The 17,982-nt window shown below is 51.2% G+C and overlaps 1 protein-coding gene across 2 annotated transcripts in view; it reads right to left on the bottom strand.

Moving 5' to 3' along the window:
- Positions 1-17,982, bottom strand: part of OTOG (otogelin) — a 99,865-nt gene that overhangs the window by 41,521 nt on the left and 40,362 nt on the right. For both annotated transcript variants that reach the window (XM_003818215.5, XM_008971488.4), the window contains 8 exons: positions 13,632-13,770; positions 11,879-12,013; positions 11,450-11,596; positions 11,040-11,159; positions 9,065-9,181; positions 8,215-8,371; positions 5,529-5,555; positions 2,848-3,015 (listed from right to left, as the gene is read on the bottom strand). In XM_003818215.5, coding sequence (XP_003818263.4) covers positions 2,848-3,015; positions 5,529-5,555; positions 8,215-8,371; positions 9,065-9,181; positions 11,040-11,159; positions 11,450-11,596; positions 11,879-12,013; positions 13,632-13,770 — 1,010 coding nt within the window. The remainder of the gene's footprint in view (positions 1-2,847; positions 3,016-5,528; positions 5,556-8,214; positions 8,372-9,064; positions 9,182-11,039; positions 11,160-11,449; positions 11,597-11,878; positions 12,014-13,631; positions 13,771-17,982) is intronic.

Here is a 17,982-nt window from a genome sequence, read left to right as displayed (position 1 = left end):
GGAGCTGTATGCCTAGTGGGCAGTTTCCCCTGCCCAGGGCCTTATGGGTCTCCTCAAGTCCCAAATCCACAAGCAGGCACAGGGAGTGAGCAGGGGCGGGAATCCCAGCTCACCACCCTGGCTGTGATGTGGGCAAGCACATTCATGCCTGGGCTGTTGGAGGGATCATCAACGAGGTGTGTGTGAAGCGCCTGGCACAGCCTGGTGCTGGGTGGGTGCATCTTCAGCCCCTTCCATGTGTCCCCTGTGTCCCCAGGAGGGACGATAGTGTCACTGTCACACCTCCCTGGGAAGCTGCGAGAATATGGCAGGTAACGGAGACTGGCTTCATTATTCATGTTAATAATCACAGCTGCTGTTTACACATGACTCACTACGTGCCAGGCACTGTGCTAAGCAAGCTGGTTACCTGCAGGTTTTGAAATTCCTACGAGAACCCTGTGAAGTGAAAAATATCTTCATTCAGCAGCAAATATTTACTGAGTGCCTGCTGTGGGCCAGGCCCTGTTCTAGGCACTGAGGCCAAAATAGGGAGCAAAATGATGAAAATTCTTGCCCTCATGGAGCTCACCATCCTGGGGGCTGTGGGGTGGAGAGAGAATACATTTCTATGAGAGGTTAAAAGGTGGTGATATTACAATTCCCATTTTACAGAGGAGGGAAGAGAGGCCCAGGGTCAAACTGACGGCAGATGAGGGAGGCAGGGCTGGATGCAGGCAGGCTGAGACCAGAGCCCAGCTATCTTCATCACCACATGGCTGGCCCCACCCATGGGATGCAGGCGTGGGCATGGGCAGCCCAGCATGGTAGGGCACTGAGTCCCAGCCCCAGCCCGCTCCACCGGATGCGTGACCTCAGGCAAGTCACTTCTCCTCCCTGGGCCTTGGCTTCCTCCTTCAAGAAGGCGGGGTTGGCCCGGATCAAGGCTTCTCCACTGTTTTCCCTGCAGTCCTCCTAACAGGGCAGAGACCTTGAGATGCAGAGTCCGGGGCTGTACTGTAAATATTCGAGTGACTTCGCCTGCCATCCTCTGTATTTCTTGTTTAATGCCTCGGTTTGGAAGGCAGCATGGCAGAGGAGTTTGAATGAAAGACTCTGGAGCCAAACGGCTGGCGCCTGTCACTAACAAGCACTGCAACCTTGGGTAAATCACCTAATCTCTCTGGGCCTCAGTTCCCTCATCTGTAGATTGGGAAAATAATAGTCCCTACCTCCTAAGATTGTCATGAGGATTAAATGAGTTGCTATACATGAAGCACTTAGAACAGTGCCGGCACATGAGAAGTCCTACAGAAGGGCAACCTATGATTATTAATAAATAAGTAACCTCCCCACCACAAAAATCTTCAGGTAACACTAGCACCCCGGTGACCTGTGTCAGGCTGTGGTGGTGACTCCCCAGAGCGGGAAGCCTGGGCCTCAGTAACTGCTGAGTCCTCCCCTCTGTGATGTTTCCTGCTCTCCACTTCTTCGCATAACCATCTTTCCCATCCTTTAAGGCCCAACTCGAGGGACACCTCCTCCATGCAGCCACCCTAGGTCCCACCTGGAAGGCACCTTTCCTTGGCTGCCCAGGACCCTGGGCACAGCCCAGGAGAAGCAGTATGGGAAGGGAGAGGGAGGAGCTTGGGTCCCCACTGGGCCCATGAGACCCAGGCCTGACTCTGAGACGGAGCCTGGACTGGAGCCCCTCTGGGATCCTGCCCCCAGTGACGTTCTCTAAGGCCAGGTGACTCCGGGGTTCTGCTTAGCATGCCCATAAACCTAGTGGAAAGGCAACACCCCCTCTGGACTACACATTACCTACTAGATTAAAATACTGGATGGAGAACAGAAAAGCCTCACTAAGCAGATGGCCTGCCACATCTGGAAGGTGGTGAGATACCCTTCGTCAGGCAGGAATGCACAGATCTGGAGATCAGAAATGTTTAGGGAGGAAGTGCTGTCTTTGGGGGTGGTGCTTCTAGCTGTCCTGCGGCCCAGTGCCTGACTCCTCACTCCCAGGCCTCCTTGTGCAACTACGTGATTCTGCCAGGTACCACCTACCTCACCCAGGCTCACACCACCGTGAACATCACCTATAGCTAGGGATGTTGGCCGTGCCTGGGGCTGGGCAGGAGCCAGGACGTCCCTTCCCCTCCACAAAGCCCTTCCATGGCTCCCCATTGCCCTCAGGATAAAGTCCCAAATCCTGAGCTTAGCTTACTAAGTAAGAAAGAAGTTTCCCTTCCTGACTCCTTCTTACTCTCATGGGAACATCCTCTATTTTAACAAGCCTCTCCTGACTCTAAGACTGAGTTGGGGGCCCCCTCCCCAGTGTTCTGCCTTTGGGCACGTCTGTCTCCTCGATGGGACTGTGGGCTTCTGATGGGCAGGGACCTTGTCTCTTGTATCCCTGATTTCCCAGTACCTGGCTCTGTGCTTGGCATGGGATTAGGGCTCAGTGAAAGGGTGGGAGGCAAGAAGAGAGGTAGAGGGAGAAAGGGAAGAGAGGAGGGAAGAAGGGAGAGAGGGAGGGAGGGTGAGATAGGAAGAGAGGAAGGAGGAGGAGGAGCATGAGGAGGGAGAGCTGCCACTTGGCTTTTCTGGAACACAGCTATTGCATACAGCAAGGTACAGAGGCACACCTGGGCCTTGGCTGCCCTGGCAGTTAGGGGAGCAGATGGAGAGCATCTCTGCAGAGGAGAAGAAGCTGACCCAGAAGCACCATCTCAACTGGGAGAGGGGCACTTGTCGGAGCCCCCATTTCTCCGGCCACTACAGATTCTTAGGGCCTCAGCACCCTCCCCTCCTCCAGCACCCTCCTGCCTCCCAGAAGAGCTGGAGTGGGACTGGGATGGGCCTTACCATGGGCCTTGGCCTTGTACAGAGCAGCTGTCAGCAGGAAGCTCACAATGTCTGCTGGCGCCACATCCTCTGTCCTCACTAGGACTATGTCATCGCCCACCGCCTTCATGCCCACCAGAGCACCACCAGCTGCCAAGCTGGATAGCTGATAGGGGCCCTTACCTAGCACTGGAGAGAAGAGGCCCCATCAGCAACCTGGCCCCATGGCCTGCGCACCTCCCATACCTCCTGCCCCACCCCTTGGCAGCAGTGGGGTGGGAGGGCAAGCTACCAAGGAGGAACTCTTGATGGTGTCCTTCATCCCAGATCTCAGGGACCTTGATGACCCCGAGAAGGAAGGGACAGGATTCCCAGGCTGCCAGCCCCTGAAAGGAACAGACCCACTGCACAGTGCCTGAGTCACTTCACAGGGAGCCAAGGAAGAAGGCCACCCACAGGGAGCACCTGGGCCCCCCAGTTTCTCTCCACAGCCTTCCCACTGCCTGAAACTTCACCATTACAGCCACTGCTCTATTCAAGGTCCCCTCTGGAAGAAGACGTCAGATCCGGTTTCTGCCCACTCCAGGCCTGAGAGACGATAAACCTGCTAGTGTTTATCTAATTATTTCAAACACATGTCACTGTTGAGTCTTTAGAATTCCTGTGGTTGTCAGTATAGGTTGGCACAGAGCATGGGCTTCCTGGACAATCACGTTGTAAGGATCTTCCTGCCTCTGCTGTGCCCCTGCCCTCCAATGCCTCCTCCCCACGGCTGCTGAGCTGCCCTCCCAGCCACGCCCCCTGGTGGGATGCACCAGTGGCTCCCCATGGCCCTCAGGACAGAATCTAAAGAGCCCAGCTTGAATTCAGAAGCCCTTCAGCCCTCAGCCCCTGCCCACCTCCCCCACTCCCCCCACGCCCTGGCTCCTGCCATGCTGAACTTCTCTTGCTCTTCCTGGAAGGAGCAGTGGTGTTATTTCCCAGCTCACATCTCATCACACCGTTCCACCCACTCAGAGTAGTCCTCCCCGTTTTGTGCCTGGCAAACGCCTACTCAACCTCTGGGGCCCAGCTCAAATGTCACCTCCTTGTGAAGCTCTCCCTGCACCCTCTCCTGCCACATGCAAATGTTGTCCCTCCTCCTCTGTGCCCCACCAGCTCTTGGAGCATGGCACACACCAGTTACAGCTCTTCGGATGAGGATCTGGATGGGAGGCCCACATCTGTCACCCCCCACTAGATGGGAGACAAGCAGTGCTGGCTGTGCTGGCAAATGGCTAACAATGAGATCTCAAACAAAAAAAAAAGTGGTTTGTAGGGCTTGTGGATTTCCATGGCGTAAACACTCCCACCAGGGGTCAACTGGAAACTACCAACCGAATGTGGAGTTAGAAACACAATAGGTGCTAGAGAGGCGGCGTGAGCCTGCTCCGCACACCGCTGTGGCAGGACTCAGGGACCACTGACTTCCCAACACCTGGCGGGCCTGGACCAGAGCAAATGCTAGTAGAACGGAGCAAGGATGGGTGAGTGGGTGGGTGGGTAGGTGGAAGATGCTAGAAACAGCTTGTCCTTTGCCAGTTACTGCCACCCAAAATGCCATGGAAGAGAAAACGAAACAGCTCCATCTTGCTGAAATGTCTTGCCTGATGTCAGACAGATCCTGTCTGTCCCAGGGACCACAGTTCCCCCATTGCAGGCTCATTCCTTTACCAGTTGAAGGTCTGGGGCTGTCAAGAGCCCCCGGGGACTAGCATTTTGGCAGAACTGCAGTCCTGCGGATGCTCATGCTACACCCTGGTCCGCCCGTCATCTCGCAGGCCCCCAGAGGGTATCCTGTCTCCAGTCTCCCCCTCCCACTTCACCCACCACAGTCAAGCCAAAATCTGATAATGCGGGCAACTGAGGACAAAAACTCTGGGCCTCTGCCCACATAGGCCTGCTCCTGGCAGCACAGTCCCTGGAGGAGGGTCGGGGATTGGAAGTCAAAGGCCAACAGCACTGAGGACCAAATGAGCATCTCACTCTGCCAAGGTCTGACCCTGGCCCAACTGGATGAAGTTCGGTGCTAAAAACTACTCCTGGGCAGCCCTTCTCTACCCCCACCCACCCAATCCCAGTGATTAAATTGATGAATTGGCTCTAAACTGGACATTAACCTCCCCTGGGTCTTTGGTTATGACCTGTGTTTTCACCCTCGTTAATCTAAATGCCAGAGCATCTCCCGGAACCCTGCGACCTTGGCTGAGTTTGAAGATGAATGTGGCAGGCCACATGTTTTGTTCCACCCATAGTCAGAAACGGCAGTTTGTGTCTGCTTTTGCCAAAAGCTAATCTTCGGGGAACCCAAGGTGATGTTCTGTGGGCCTGATGAGCTAGATTATGAAGGCGGAGGAGCTGGTGCATCAGTGAGAATGGGGTTTTTCCTTCCTGGTGGGGCTGCCCTGCCGAGCACAGTCCCCGGGAGCTGGCCTGCCTGGGCCCCGGACAGGGGCTGCAGGAACTGCTGAGGATAGAGGTGCAGGACACCCCTGGGCCCTTCACTGTCAGGGCTCTCTCTCTGCATGATGGGGGCCCTCCCAGTCCGGGTCACGGCTCTTCCAGGGCCAGCAGCGCCTCGGGATGGCTGATGCTGTGTGGCGTCAGGACAGGGCTGGCAGTGCCTGAGCCCCTGAGACTCTGCGTGGGGAGGAGGGGCTTACCTTTGTTAAAGAAGTCACAGTCATACGCTGAAAGAGAGAGAACAGGAACTTCCTGAGAGCCAGCCCAGAGCCTGGAACAGACAGACAGAGCCAAGGCTCCCAGCAGCCCAGCCTCCCTTCTTCCCCAAGTGCTGGGCCTGGCCTGCCTCCCACATGTCAAGATTTGGGAATGGTCATGGATGCAGATGTCTTAAGTGGAGGAAATAGAATGGCTCCTCTCTGGGCCGACAGCACGAGGCTCAAAGACTGGCACACAGTAGGCACCTCAGCGATGTGTCAAGTAAATGAACAAACGAATGAATGTTGAAAAGAAGCGGGTGTATTTTGTGTGGCGCCAAAGAGCAGGATTAGAACCAAGGGGTGGGAGTTTTAATCAGAAATGTTGCGGAAGGCCCCCAGAGGAATGCAAGCACAAGATGGAGGCTGGTCTTCCAAGAGCCTTCGGTGGGAAGGGGACCGGGAGCCCCCAGCATCCCCGGCTTCTTCAAGCTCCTTGCACTGCAGAGGCGCTTCCACCAGCCGAGCTGTGAGAAGCTCCCGCAAGCGTGAGCTCAGCTTGCCCTCTAGTGGTCATGCCCAGCACCACACCCTGTTCCCCTAGCCCCTCAGCTGCAGATTCTCAGTCCACTGAGGTGTGCCTGGGACCTTGCAGGAGACCCCTAAAGCCAGCAGCAAAGCCATGAGGAGCCAGGCGGATAGATCTGGGGTAAAGCTTAGGAGCAGCATGCTTCACACATAGGCATGGTCTGAAGAGAGCCACCGACACACTGCAGACCCCAGACCACAAGGTCAATGCATCTGGGGTCACCCTCCAGAAAGAACACTAGGAGTCAGGAGACAGGCCAGCCATGTGGCTAGGGGCACGTGCCTGCCTCTCCCTCCATCTGCAGACTCAGAAGGCTGAACCAGAAAATTAGAAAATCTCCAAGTTTCTGGTTTCCAGGGTGTACCCAGTCAAGGGGTGGTAGCCGAGAAGAGTCATTAAAAAGCCATCTCTCTAGAGTCAGACCTGAGTTCAAATCCCACCTCCCTCACTCATCGGCTGTGCATACTGGACCAAGTTACTTAACGTCAGTGAAATTCAGTGCCCTCCTCTAAGGTGGGACCGCTACGTACATCTGCCCCATAGACCTGCCAGGGCCTGGACCAGGGTAAGGCAAAGTGCTCATCTTGGATGTGAAATTTAAGGGGCTACCAAAAATCTCAGTAATCAAGATAAATACTATTTTAATGCAATATTTTTAAAACATCAAAATTAATGCAAAAATATCCATGATAAATAAAATATTACAATTTAAAAATAAAGACAAGATCATTAAGTCTCCCACTGAGCCAGAGTAGAGACTGAGACAAAAGGAAACATTAATACTATTGATCCTTTGATAGTTTGTTCATCACAGTATTTTTACGGCAATTTTTATTTTACAGAAATATTATATTGAAACATTATTTCTCTTGATTACTGCATTTTTGGTGCCCCCTGAAACTTTGTACCCCAGGTAAGCACCTCAATCACCTCCCCCTAGTCTTGCATATTAAATGAAGTAATGCACATAGGCACAAGGCCTGGCACACAGTGGACGCTCAGCAAGTGTCCTTCTGCTCCACCTTCTTCCTTTGGCATCTTGCCTGCAGGCCTCAGGGCTCTGGACATGTCAGTACCAGGTGTCCGTGAAAAAATGACAACAACCCCCACATTAGCACAGGGCACTGTGCCAAGTGCTGTACATGCAATGCCTTGTTTAAACCTCACAGCACCCTACAAGGTAGAAGCAGTTATCTTCACCCTTCTATTACAGACGAAGAGACTCAGAGTGTGAGGAATATGTCCCAGGCAAACTCAGTGGAGCTTGGGGCCAAACTCAGTTAGTCTGACCCCAGAGCGCAAGGCTGTGTAATGGCCATCGCACCCCAAGGTGAGGTGCTTGCACGAGGAAAATCCTTTGGTGCATGGGAATAAATAAAAAATAATCAATGAAGAATTTAGCCTTCTTTATATTTTCTTTCATCTTTTAAATATTAATTTTTAAATCTGTTTACATATTTTACATGAAGAGTATATCTATGGATGCATATCTATGTACGCATATGTATGTGCACAAAATGATTTTACTTGATAGGGGTGTGCAATGAAAAGCATCTGCAGACCACCATTACTCTGAATAAACTGATCATCTGTGCTGCCTCTGATGGGACCTGCAAACCTCAGCTGACAAAGGACTTCTACATTCATCACGCAGTTTGGTCCTCAGAGTCAACCTGGGGGGCAGGTCTATTCCTGTTTCTCAGACAAGAAAATTGAGCCCCAGAGAGGTTGGGTGAGTTGTTTGAAGTCACATAGCTTGCGAGTGGTAGCTTTGGGTCTAGGCTCCTGACTTCTAACAAAGTGGCTACGAGCTCGGGTTCGCATTGGACTCTCTAGGGATGAACCCTGGCTCCTCCACTAACCTTGAGCATGTTACTTGATCTCTCTCTCTAGGCTGTTTCTTCAACTGTAAAATAGGAAATATATAGCCCTGTTTCAAAGGGTAGTTGTAAGAATTCAATGAATAACACGCCCAAAGCAGTTGGTGCTTGGTACATTCTAAGTACTCAGTAAATGCTAGACAGACTGCCAGTACCCCTAGGGCATGCCCACAGGTGACACTGTACTCTGTCCCCTCAGGTGATTGTCTGGGACACTCACGGCAGAGGCGGGGGGTTCGCCAGTCAACAGCCACCCCATGCTGGCAACACTGGTGGGCATAAGCGGAGACGCTGGCACAGAAGCACTCACAGTCACCACCCCGGCTGCAGCCACATGTGTCTGTCAGGCAGTTTGAGTAAAACCAAGTGACATCAACCTGGAGAAGGTCAGAAGTTAGAGGTCAGAGGACAGATCCCAAATGTCAGATCTGCATCTTTTCAGCTGATGACTACCAGCACCAACATGAAGGGACCACGGGATAGGGTGAGCTATCCTGTCTCATGAGGTGTGAAGGGAGAAGGACAAGGAAGCGAGAACTCCATGGTCCAGGCAGATGTCCACTTTTGAGAACTAAGCTCTCTTCTCTCCTTAGTCTGGGCTGTTTGATCCAGGAGCCAAGAATGGCTGAACAGTAGAGCCTGAACTGCCTAGCCAGGGCCAGAGACAGCCAAGGCCAATCTGACAGCAGCCTTCAAGGCCTGCAGGGTGCCATGCAGTGCTGAGCCCCAGCCTCCTCTGTGTGCACTGAAGCAAAACAGGCAATAGGTGGTGCCTCAGCATGAGGGCTTTGGGTCCACCATTTAGAAGAACTTCATGATAAGGAGGAAGGGCCAGATCAAGATGGGCTTGAAAAGGGCACAAGCTCTGTTTGCCTGGCTGTCTGTGCCTGGTCATCTGGGGAAATAGGACGGACTCATCTGAGCTGGCTGGAGGCAGGGGAATGGCAGAGGCAGATCTTCCCTGGAGATCTGAGCTGTCTCCTCTGAGACATGGGGGAGTCTGAGAGCTGAAGGGATCCCAGGACAGTGGAGGGGGCACTCGGGAGGAGCCGAGGCTGGGGTCCACTCACCACAGGGTGGCAGATCTCAAACACCTCACTGAGCAGGATGCTGCACTCCTTCTTGGCAAATGGTTCTCGGAGAGGATTCAGGACACACATATCCCGAGGATCGAGGGTGTCTGGGCACTGAGGGGCAAAGGCAGGGCTGTTGACCTCCCTACTTGCCAAATACCTGTTGCCTGACATGACAGACAGATTTTAGGGTGGCCGCCATGATCCTTGCCCCCTGATATTCAGGTCCTTGTAAAATCTCCTCCCCTTGAGTGTAGAAGGGACCTATACCTTGCCTCAAACCAACAGAATATGGCCGAGGTGATGGGATGGACGTGTCCATGTGTATGTGATCACACGATTCCCAACATGAGATCCCAGAGCCCATCTTGCTGGAGTCTCTCCCTTGCTGGCTGTGAGGAAGCAAGCAGCCATGCTGGGGGACCCCACATAGATGGAAGTGTCAGTGGTCTCTTGGAGCTGAGGGTGGTCTCTGGCCAAAAGCTGGCCCAAAATATGGAAGCTCCCAGTCCTACAGTTGCAAGGAGCTGAATGTAATCAACAACCATGTGAGCAGATGAGGATGCAGTTCCTTCCCCAGTAGAGCCTCCAGATGAGAGCCCAGCCCTGGCTGACACCTTGATTACAGCCTTGTGAGACACTAAGCAGGGAACAAAGTCAGGCCGTGTCCTGACTCCTGGCCCACAGAAACTGAAATAATACATGTGTGTTGTTTAATGCCACTAAGTCTCATAAAATTTTTACATAGCAGTAGATAACTAATACAGATGTTTCTGATGTCTGCTGAATCTCCTTCCTTAGACTACATTTTCACTGGAGAACCCCATGGTATGCCGAATGGGATTAGCAAGAGAGAAATATGATGTACATGGGGGTGTGGGGAGAACAAGGGTTAGTCACCCACTGAGCTTCTCTAAAATGGGGGTGTGTTAGGGCACACTTTTCAGAGGCTGTGGGAACCCTTGTCCCACCTCAGGATTTCAGAGGCTGTGGGAACAGCCCTGCCCCAACTGGAGCAGTTGAACTCCAGGCCATGCACGACTGCTTCCCTTACCCCAGTCTACATAGGCTCATCTCCGTGTACTTCCCAGCAGGGCATTAAGATCACTAAGTCCAGGAGAGGCAAATATGTAACACTCATATCACCACTCTCCACTGCTGCTCCTATGGCAGACATAAATAATCGATCACAGTCCTCCTTCCAGCTGAGCTTGACACAGATCTTGGATGTTTCTTAACATAGCTCCCAAGCAGTCTCTTTTGACCAATCAGAGTTGTCACATGAAGTGAAATCTATTCATCAGCCCTCTGTTGGCCCAGTCCCCTCTCTTTGCAGAGGAATGGGACTTACTCAAGGTCACCCAGAAAGTCAATGGATGACCCAAGACAAGAACCCAGGTCTCCTGCTCTCAACTCAGTGCTGTTTCCCCCACAGCTCACAGATTGGCAGCCTCAGACTGTCCTTTGGGCAGACCCCCTCATTTCTATCTCTGCTAGTGTTGCCCTTCCTCTCAGAGACCTTATCTCTGATATATTCATCTATTTAAGCATGGCCCAGCCTTTAAGTGCCAGCACCACTCTCATCTCCTTCAGGAAGCCTTCCCTGATTGCCTCAACCCACCTCAGTCTCTCTTGGTCTCTTCTCTGTGCCAGACCTAGTGCCAGGCACTGGGAAGCATCATCATGAGTGACCATCTCTCCTGGGACAGACTTTATCACCTTCCCAACCCTCCACCACCCTACCAGGGCTTGGTCCAGGGTAAGGTGGGCAGCTGGATTTGTGAGACAAGACTATGCATGATCTTTGGGCCATAGGACAGAGTCTAGGGCTAGGGATGCAGTCAGAGGCTGAGAGAACATTGCAGGAGAAACCTCACACCAGCATCCCTCTTCCCTGACCTTGGGCCGGGTTCAGTGCTGGCAGCGCCCATCTGAGTGAGGGGCATAAGCCAGCCTGGAAGAGAGGCTTTACCTCAACTGCAGCCCAGCTGCTGCCAAACTCCTGGGGGTTAGTTAGCTCTAGGTTCTCCGGGGTCCTCATCTCATTGATGGTTTTTAAGTCAAAGTTCCCACAGAGGCCCGCCAGCTGGCCCTGAAAGGAGAGAGGACACCATGGTCAGTTGCAGGCCTGCCAGAGGTGAGCCACGGGCAGAGGGGTCACCATGAGCCCAGGAGTCTATCATAGACCTAGAAGCCACTGCTGAGGTCACAGTTTGAAGAGGGATGGAGCAATGTCAGAGGAGAAGGGGCCCAGAGCAGGGTGGAGGAGAGAACAGAGGCATGCTCTTCTTGGCTCCTCAGGGAGGGTACAGCTCACCCAAGGACACCCAGGGCTTGGCTTAGCCCCAGGCAGGAGCAGAATGTCACTGCTCATGTAAGTACCTGCCACTGAGGCCCAGCCTGGACGTGCACTGTGGTTCTCTGGTCCCACAAGAGGGTGATGTGCTCCCGTGGGAAATGCACCAGTGTGAAAAATCCCACTCGCCATGTGTGGACCTCCTGCTTGTCATCCAGGAAGCTCTCTGGACTCTAGAGGGACAGAGATGGTCAGTCCTGAGCCCAAGTGCCCCCTAGCGCCCAGGTCAGCTATGCCTGCAGCCAGGCCCTCACCAATGCCTCTGCCTCCCTCATACCCTGACATTGGCCTCTGTGTTCCTGACCCTGGCCAAGAGGAATTCAGTCTGGGCTCCTAACTCAGTGGCTCTCCAAGAGAAACTGCTATGGTAAGGAAGCCAGTCCTCAGCCCTCTTCTGCCCCAACCCTGGTAACCTGTAAATTGTCTACACAACCTTCACAGGCACTGAGCCTTACAGGATTTCCGGAGTCATCATCAAAGACAATGAGTGAGTTCCCAACGTTGATGGAAATAAATTTCCTGCAGATCATGCCAGAGCTGTAGCAGTTCACATTCTCTACAATCACAGAGAAGCTGACATCTGATGTGCTCTGAGGAGAGAATAAGTGAGTCCAATAAAACAAGTGAGAAAGGAGATCCTGCCAAGAGGTACAGAGGTGGAGGAACACGCACTCTGGAGTGGCTTTCAGTCCACTTCTACTTTGTGTTAGCTGAGCTGTGTGACTTTGGGCAACTTCTGTTCTCTGAAGCTGTTCTGGTTTTGGATGCCTAGTGCGGTGTTTAACATGTAGTGACTCCCCAAAATATCTGATGAATGAATGTATTAATAAATATATAATAGGGATGATTGTGTTGATAGGGTATGGGGAAGAGGCACTGTCTCACATACATCCTTGATGCTAGTGTAAGCTTTTTGAAGGGGAATTTGCTGGCATTGAATATTTTAAATGTATGTAGCTTTTTATACGGCAATTCTACTTCTAAGAACCTGGGGATACATCCACACAGGTATTCACTGCAGCATTTAAATATTGGAGACAACCTAAATGTCCATCGATGGGGAAAAAATAAAGCAAACTCGAGGGCATTATTTCTATAGAATTCTACACAGCTGTTCAAAAGAAAAAAGTGTGTACCAACTATATGAAATCAAGTCCGAGGTATCCTCTTAAGTAAAAAAAGCACATTGTAGAATCTTATTCACATAAACTAAACAAAGTGTGTGTGTGTGTGTGTGTGTGTGTGTGTGTCCATGTCTCACAGAAAAATGTTCTTGCAGGATTCATCCCTGACTGGAGTGGTTATTTAACAGGAGATAGGAACAGAAGAATTGGGAAGGGGAATATCTGTTTTTAATATACACCGCATTAACCTTTAAAACTTTTTAAATAAAATGAGGTCAATTATCTTCATCTTGTGGAGTTACTGCAATTATGTGAAAGACCCCAGTACAGTGCCTGCCCTATAGGTAGGATTCCTTCCATAAAAGGTTTTGTCATTGTTATTATTATATGTTATTTTTATTATTGATGTTACTCTTATAAGATGAGATAGGCTATTAGCAAACCCAAGGTCCCCTGGGTGACACTCCTCCACCACATCAATGCCCATTCCTCCTGGGGTAGGGATCCTGCCTTCACTGTGCCCCCCACATCACCAGTTTTCTTCCTCCAGGTGAGCCGAAAATTATAACCTGTGACTCCTTTAAGCACACCAACTCTCCAGTCAGATTTCTTGGTCAAACTTGACCCCAGCTCTACCACTGACTGCTGTGTGACCTTGGGCAAGTTACCTAACTTCCCTTAGCCTGAATTGTTACATCTATAACATAGGATCCATAAACTTTACCTTGTAAAGCTGCTGTGATATTTAAGTGAAATAATCCACAAAATATGGCTCAATATGCCCCTAGGTACATAATAAAGCTCAAAAAGCATTAGCTCTTGCTATTATAGACAGAAAAAAGCACTGGGACCCAACAGAGCAAGATTATAACGGTGAGCAGACAGGCAGTGTGGTATCTCAGGACTGGTGAGCTCCATCTGGCCCTGAGCTTGTGCCTCAGCACTTCTTCCAGTCTCTAGATAGCCCCACCTCAGGGCTTAGATCCCCGATCACCCAATTCTGCATCAAACTGGAGTCCAGAGCACCAGAGTGCCCTGACAGCTGTGCATGGAGCCAACTGGGCAGAAACATCCGGGAACTCACCTTGACCAGGTGCACTTTGCATGCCCCCACGAAGTCAAACGGGAGCCCATCAAACGTGCGGTAATGCCGGTCCCCATAGGCAGTGCAGGTGGAGGCGCAAGGGTGGAGGGTGCACTGGAATGAGCCCCGCTGGCACACACTGAAAAACACATGCCCAGACCAGCTCACAGGGCACACCCATCCCATACCTGAATACTCATGACAGAGCCATGGCTTATCGAATGCATGTGCACTGTGTCCCTCGGCAAAGAGGTCAACAAACACCAACCTCTAACAGGAGCCTGGAGGGCAGGATTGTGATTTCATGCAGGAGACACAGGGGCTCCGAGAGGTTATGAAACACAGCCAATAAATAATGGACCTGACATTTAACCCAGATCTATTTAACTCCAAAGTCTAGACTCCCTTTACCACTCCATTCATTCACTTACCCATTCATTCTACAAATATTAGGTGCCTACCATATCTCAGGCATTCTTCCAAAATTTTGTGATACATCAGTGAATAAAACAAAAAGAAAACCGTCTGCCTCTGGGAATGTTTATTCTAGAGGGAGAAGAGATACATTAAATAAAAAATAATAAGGCAGTGCGAGTATGTACTATAGTGCATTAGAAGGCAATGAGTGTTATGGGGGAGCAGGATACAGGTCACTGGGAATGCGGGTGGAGTGGGTTACAATTTTAAATAGGGTGGTTGGGGCATGTGTGAGTAGAGACATAAAGGAGGTGACAGAGTTAACTCCATGGGCATCTGTAAGAAGGGTATTTCAAATAAAGGGTACAGTCTCTCCAAAGTCTGTGGGGAACACTCGGGAGACAACATGGCTAGAATGGAGAGGGCAAGGGCAAGAGAGTAGAAGAGGAATTCAGAGGGGCAACGGAGGGTCATGTGACATGGGTCCAATAAGGCCACTGTAGGAAGGTTAGCTCCTGCTAGGAACTGGGGGGGGTGGTGGGCATTGGAAGACTTGATCATGGGAATGACACTGTGTGATTTATATTCCACTCTGGCTGCCGCACTGAGCCTAAGCTCAAGGGGTCAAGGGGAAGCAGAAAGACCAGCTGAGTGGCTACTGCAGCACATCAGGGAAGAGATCACGGCAGCCTGGAGCAGGGTAACAGCAGTGGAAAGAGTGAGAAGTTGTGAGATTCTGGATGTATTTTGAAGGTAGAACCAAAGGGATTTGCAGACAGGTTGGATATAGGTAGTGGAAGACAAGACTCGAGGTTGACTCCAGGTTTTTTGGCCTGAGCAACTGGGAGAATGAAGTCTTCATCAACTCAGATGGGGAAGGCTGAGGGAGAAGCAAGTTTGAGGGGGAAGATCAGATGTGCTGTTCTGGACATGTTGAATTTGAGACCTCCATTAGACATACATATGGTGATGTCAAGTAGGCAGTTGGATGTGTGAGCCTAAGTTGAGAAGCATGGATTGGACTACAGGTAGAAATCTGGTAGTCCTCTGCCTATGGATGGGCCTTGTAGCCATGAGATTGGGAGAGTTCACCAAGGGAGTAAGTATAAATAGAGAGGAGGAGAGGTCTCTTGGGTTGCTCCAATATCAAGAGGTTGGAGAAGAGGAAGAACCAATGAAGGAAGCCGAGAAGGAACAGGAAGAGAGGTCGGAGGAAAAGCAAGAGGAGGTGGTGTCCCAAAAGCCACATGAATGGAAGTATCAAGAAGGAGGGAATAATGGAAAAGTGATTAACTGTGTCAAATGCTGCCCACAGGTCTAGGAAGGTGAGGGCTGAGAAAGGCTAACTGGATATGGCAATATGGAAGTTACTGGTGACCTTAGTAGGAATAGTTTTGAAGGAATGATGGGGAAAATGCCCGACCGAAAGGGCTTAAAGGGGAACGGGAGAACAGAAAGTTGAAACAGCAAGTATTGAAAAAGTGTTCAGGTAGTTTTGCAATAAAAGGCGAGCAGAGAAATGGAGCAGTTCCTAGGAGGTTGGATGTTTTTCAAACGATATATTTTTAGGCAATAGGGATGAGCCAGTAGAGAATGCAAATTGTTTATATGGGAGAAAAGAGGGAGAGATGCTGCAGTGGTTCCCCTAGGTGGACAAGTGAGGAACTAGGACCCAAAGGACAAGCAAAGGAACTTCACTTTAGATAGGAACACGGACACTTAGTTCATCTGTTGTACGGGCAAAATGCATGGGTACAGAGCCTGGAAAGTTCTCTTCTCATGGCTTTAATTTCCTCAGGGAAACAGGAAGCAGGATCATCAGCTGAGAATAAGAGGGGAGGAGGTGTCAGGGCTTTGAGGAGAGAGGAGAAAGAGTGGAATAGTTATCTAGTGGGATGAAAGAGCAAAGGAGACCCGGGAAATACAGTCCGAGAGCCCATCAGCTCTAAGGGTCTTTTCGACCCTTCTGAGCCCATGAATTTAAAACGAGAGCTGGCAACCGGGTTTTGCACATCCCTCCAGTCACATTCAGCTGCATGGATGCAGGTACAAAGGAAGTAAAGGTGTGGATGTCACCAGGGTTGTGGTTTTGCCAAACAAGTAGGGCAAAGCAGGAGGAGGAACAGAAGTGGGGCTAAACTCAAGGAAGTGATTATGGTTCTGGACCACAGGTTGAGGTAAAAGGGAAGGGGAGACATCGAGGGGGTGAGAGGCAGCAGAGAGGTGGTAGGGATCATGGATGAGAAATCCCTGTGGGGTTGCAGGATTGAGGGAGTCAGGGTATGAGAGGGAGTGGAGTAGAAAGACAGAAGGTGAGGTGAGACGCATTGGGATATGGGCTGGGTGAGTTGTTGGGAACGGCAAGATCTACAAGATGACTCCTCACTCCACTAGGGTGGAGAAAGATCTTTGGAAGAGAGAGGATGAAGAATCTGAGATGTCAGGAGATACTAGAAGCACCTCTAAACAGATACTAAAATCTCCAAGAATTAGGGAAGGAGTAGGGTTGGCAAGAGTCACAGAGCTCAGTGCCAAAATCTTTAGAAGTAAAGGGGCATGACCCAGGGCTCTGTGTCTGACAGCAACAACGAGGGACAGGCTCAGTCATGCACTGACTCCACGTGGCTTCCTAAGCCTATGTATCCATCCTGTCATTCACCCATCTACATGACCTACAACTCAGCCATAAATGCATAACTGCTGGAAATACTCCCACTGTAGCTGACCATGCTGCCAACCATGGCGACACGGAATGCAGAGCTGGGAAGGGATGGGCAGCCAGGCTCCATCCTGGTAAAGAGATCCCAGCAAATGCTCGAGTCACACCAGCGCAACACATCTCCAGCACCCACCTCCCCACGGGAGAGCAGCTGGAATCTGGGCCACAGTGGCAGGTCCTTCGAGGACAAATGTTAAGGTTTGTCCCTGTATTAGGAGGTAGAATTTTTACAACTGAGTTAAAAAGTAAAAACTTGCCCATCTATCTCCTAGTTTTCTATGGAAGAGAGGACATCCACCCTATGGCCAGTCAGCCTCTCCTATGAAGGCAGATGCCTCCTCGTGTCAGGGTTCCAAATCCTAAATAATCCCAGCTCTTCAGCCTTGGCTCCAGACTCCTTACCACCTCTGCCTTGGATCTGATTTCTGAGCACAAGGCACTCACAAGAGAGGATTCAATGTAACTCAGCTACCCCCTGCCTGAGGGTGAGGGTGCTGCTACAGGGGCTGGAGTCCAGGGAAGTGATGGAAGTGAATCCATCTCAGGGCCTGAGCACCCCTGGGCAAATCCAGGCCAGCCATCCCCAGTCTCTCACCTCATGTGCCTGGCATCCCTGGTCAGCTCTGGCTCACCACAGTCACAAAATCTCAAGAAAAAAAATGAGCACACAGCCTGTGCAGAGGTCTGTGTCTTAACATTATACCCAGGGACTTCTGGGGTCAGACAGCCAGGGCTCTGACCCTACAAGTACACTCTGATGTATCTGGAGAAACTGGCCTTGGAGCAGATGGGCTTGACCGTGACCCTGCTTCTATGGCCTTCCTCTAGGCCAGAGAAACGGGTGGTTTCAGTCCCAGCATGGGACAAGGACTGGGGGCCATGCTCCAGCTAGCCAGATGGGTCTCTGAGATAGAACGTCTCTGAGCTTCTCTGCTGGGCCCTGAAGTTCCAGTGCCAGGGGCTTCCTGCTCACCTCAGGCCACCCCTAGCTGGTTCTCCAAATTGGAACAGTGACTGGGTTTGCTCTCCAGCATCAGGGCACATTCATTGTTCCTCACCCCGTCCCCCAGCATTCTCTCTATCAGAAAGCTGAGTCTACCCACTGCCTACCCACCTCTGTGTGGCCCAGAACAGGCCCTGCAGAATTAACCCCGAGTCTGTTTCCACAGAATCCAATCCAGGGGCACACACTCCCACATATGCACACTCACATTA

The sequence above is a fragment of the Pan paniscus genome, chromosome 9 (assembly GCF_029289425.2).
Source record: "Pan paniscus chromosome 9, NHGRI_mPanPan1-v2.0_pri, whole genome shotgun sequence".
Lineage (NCBI taxonomy): Eukaryota > Metazoa > Chordata > Mammalia > Primates > Hominidae > Pan > Pan paniscus.
This window is presented reverse-complemented; position numbering and strand designations above follow the sequence as displayed.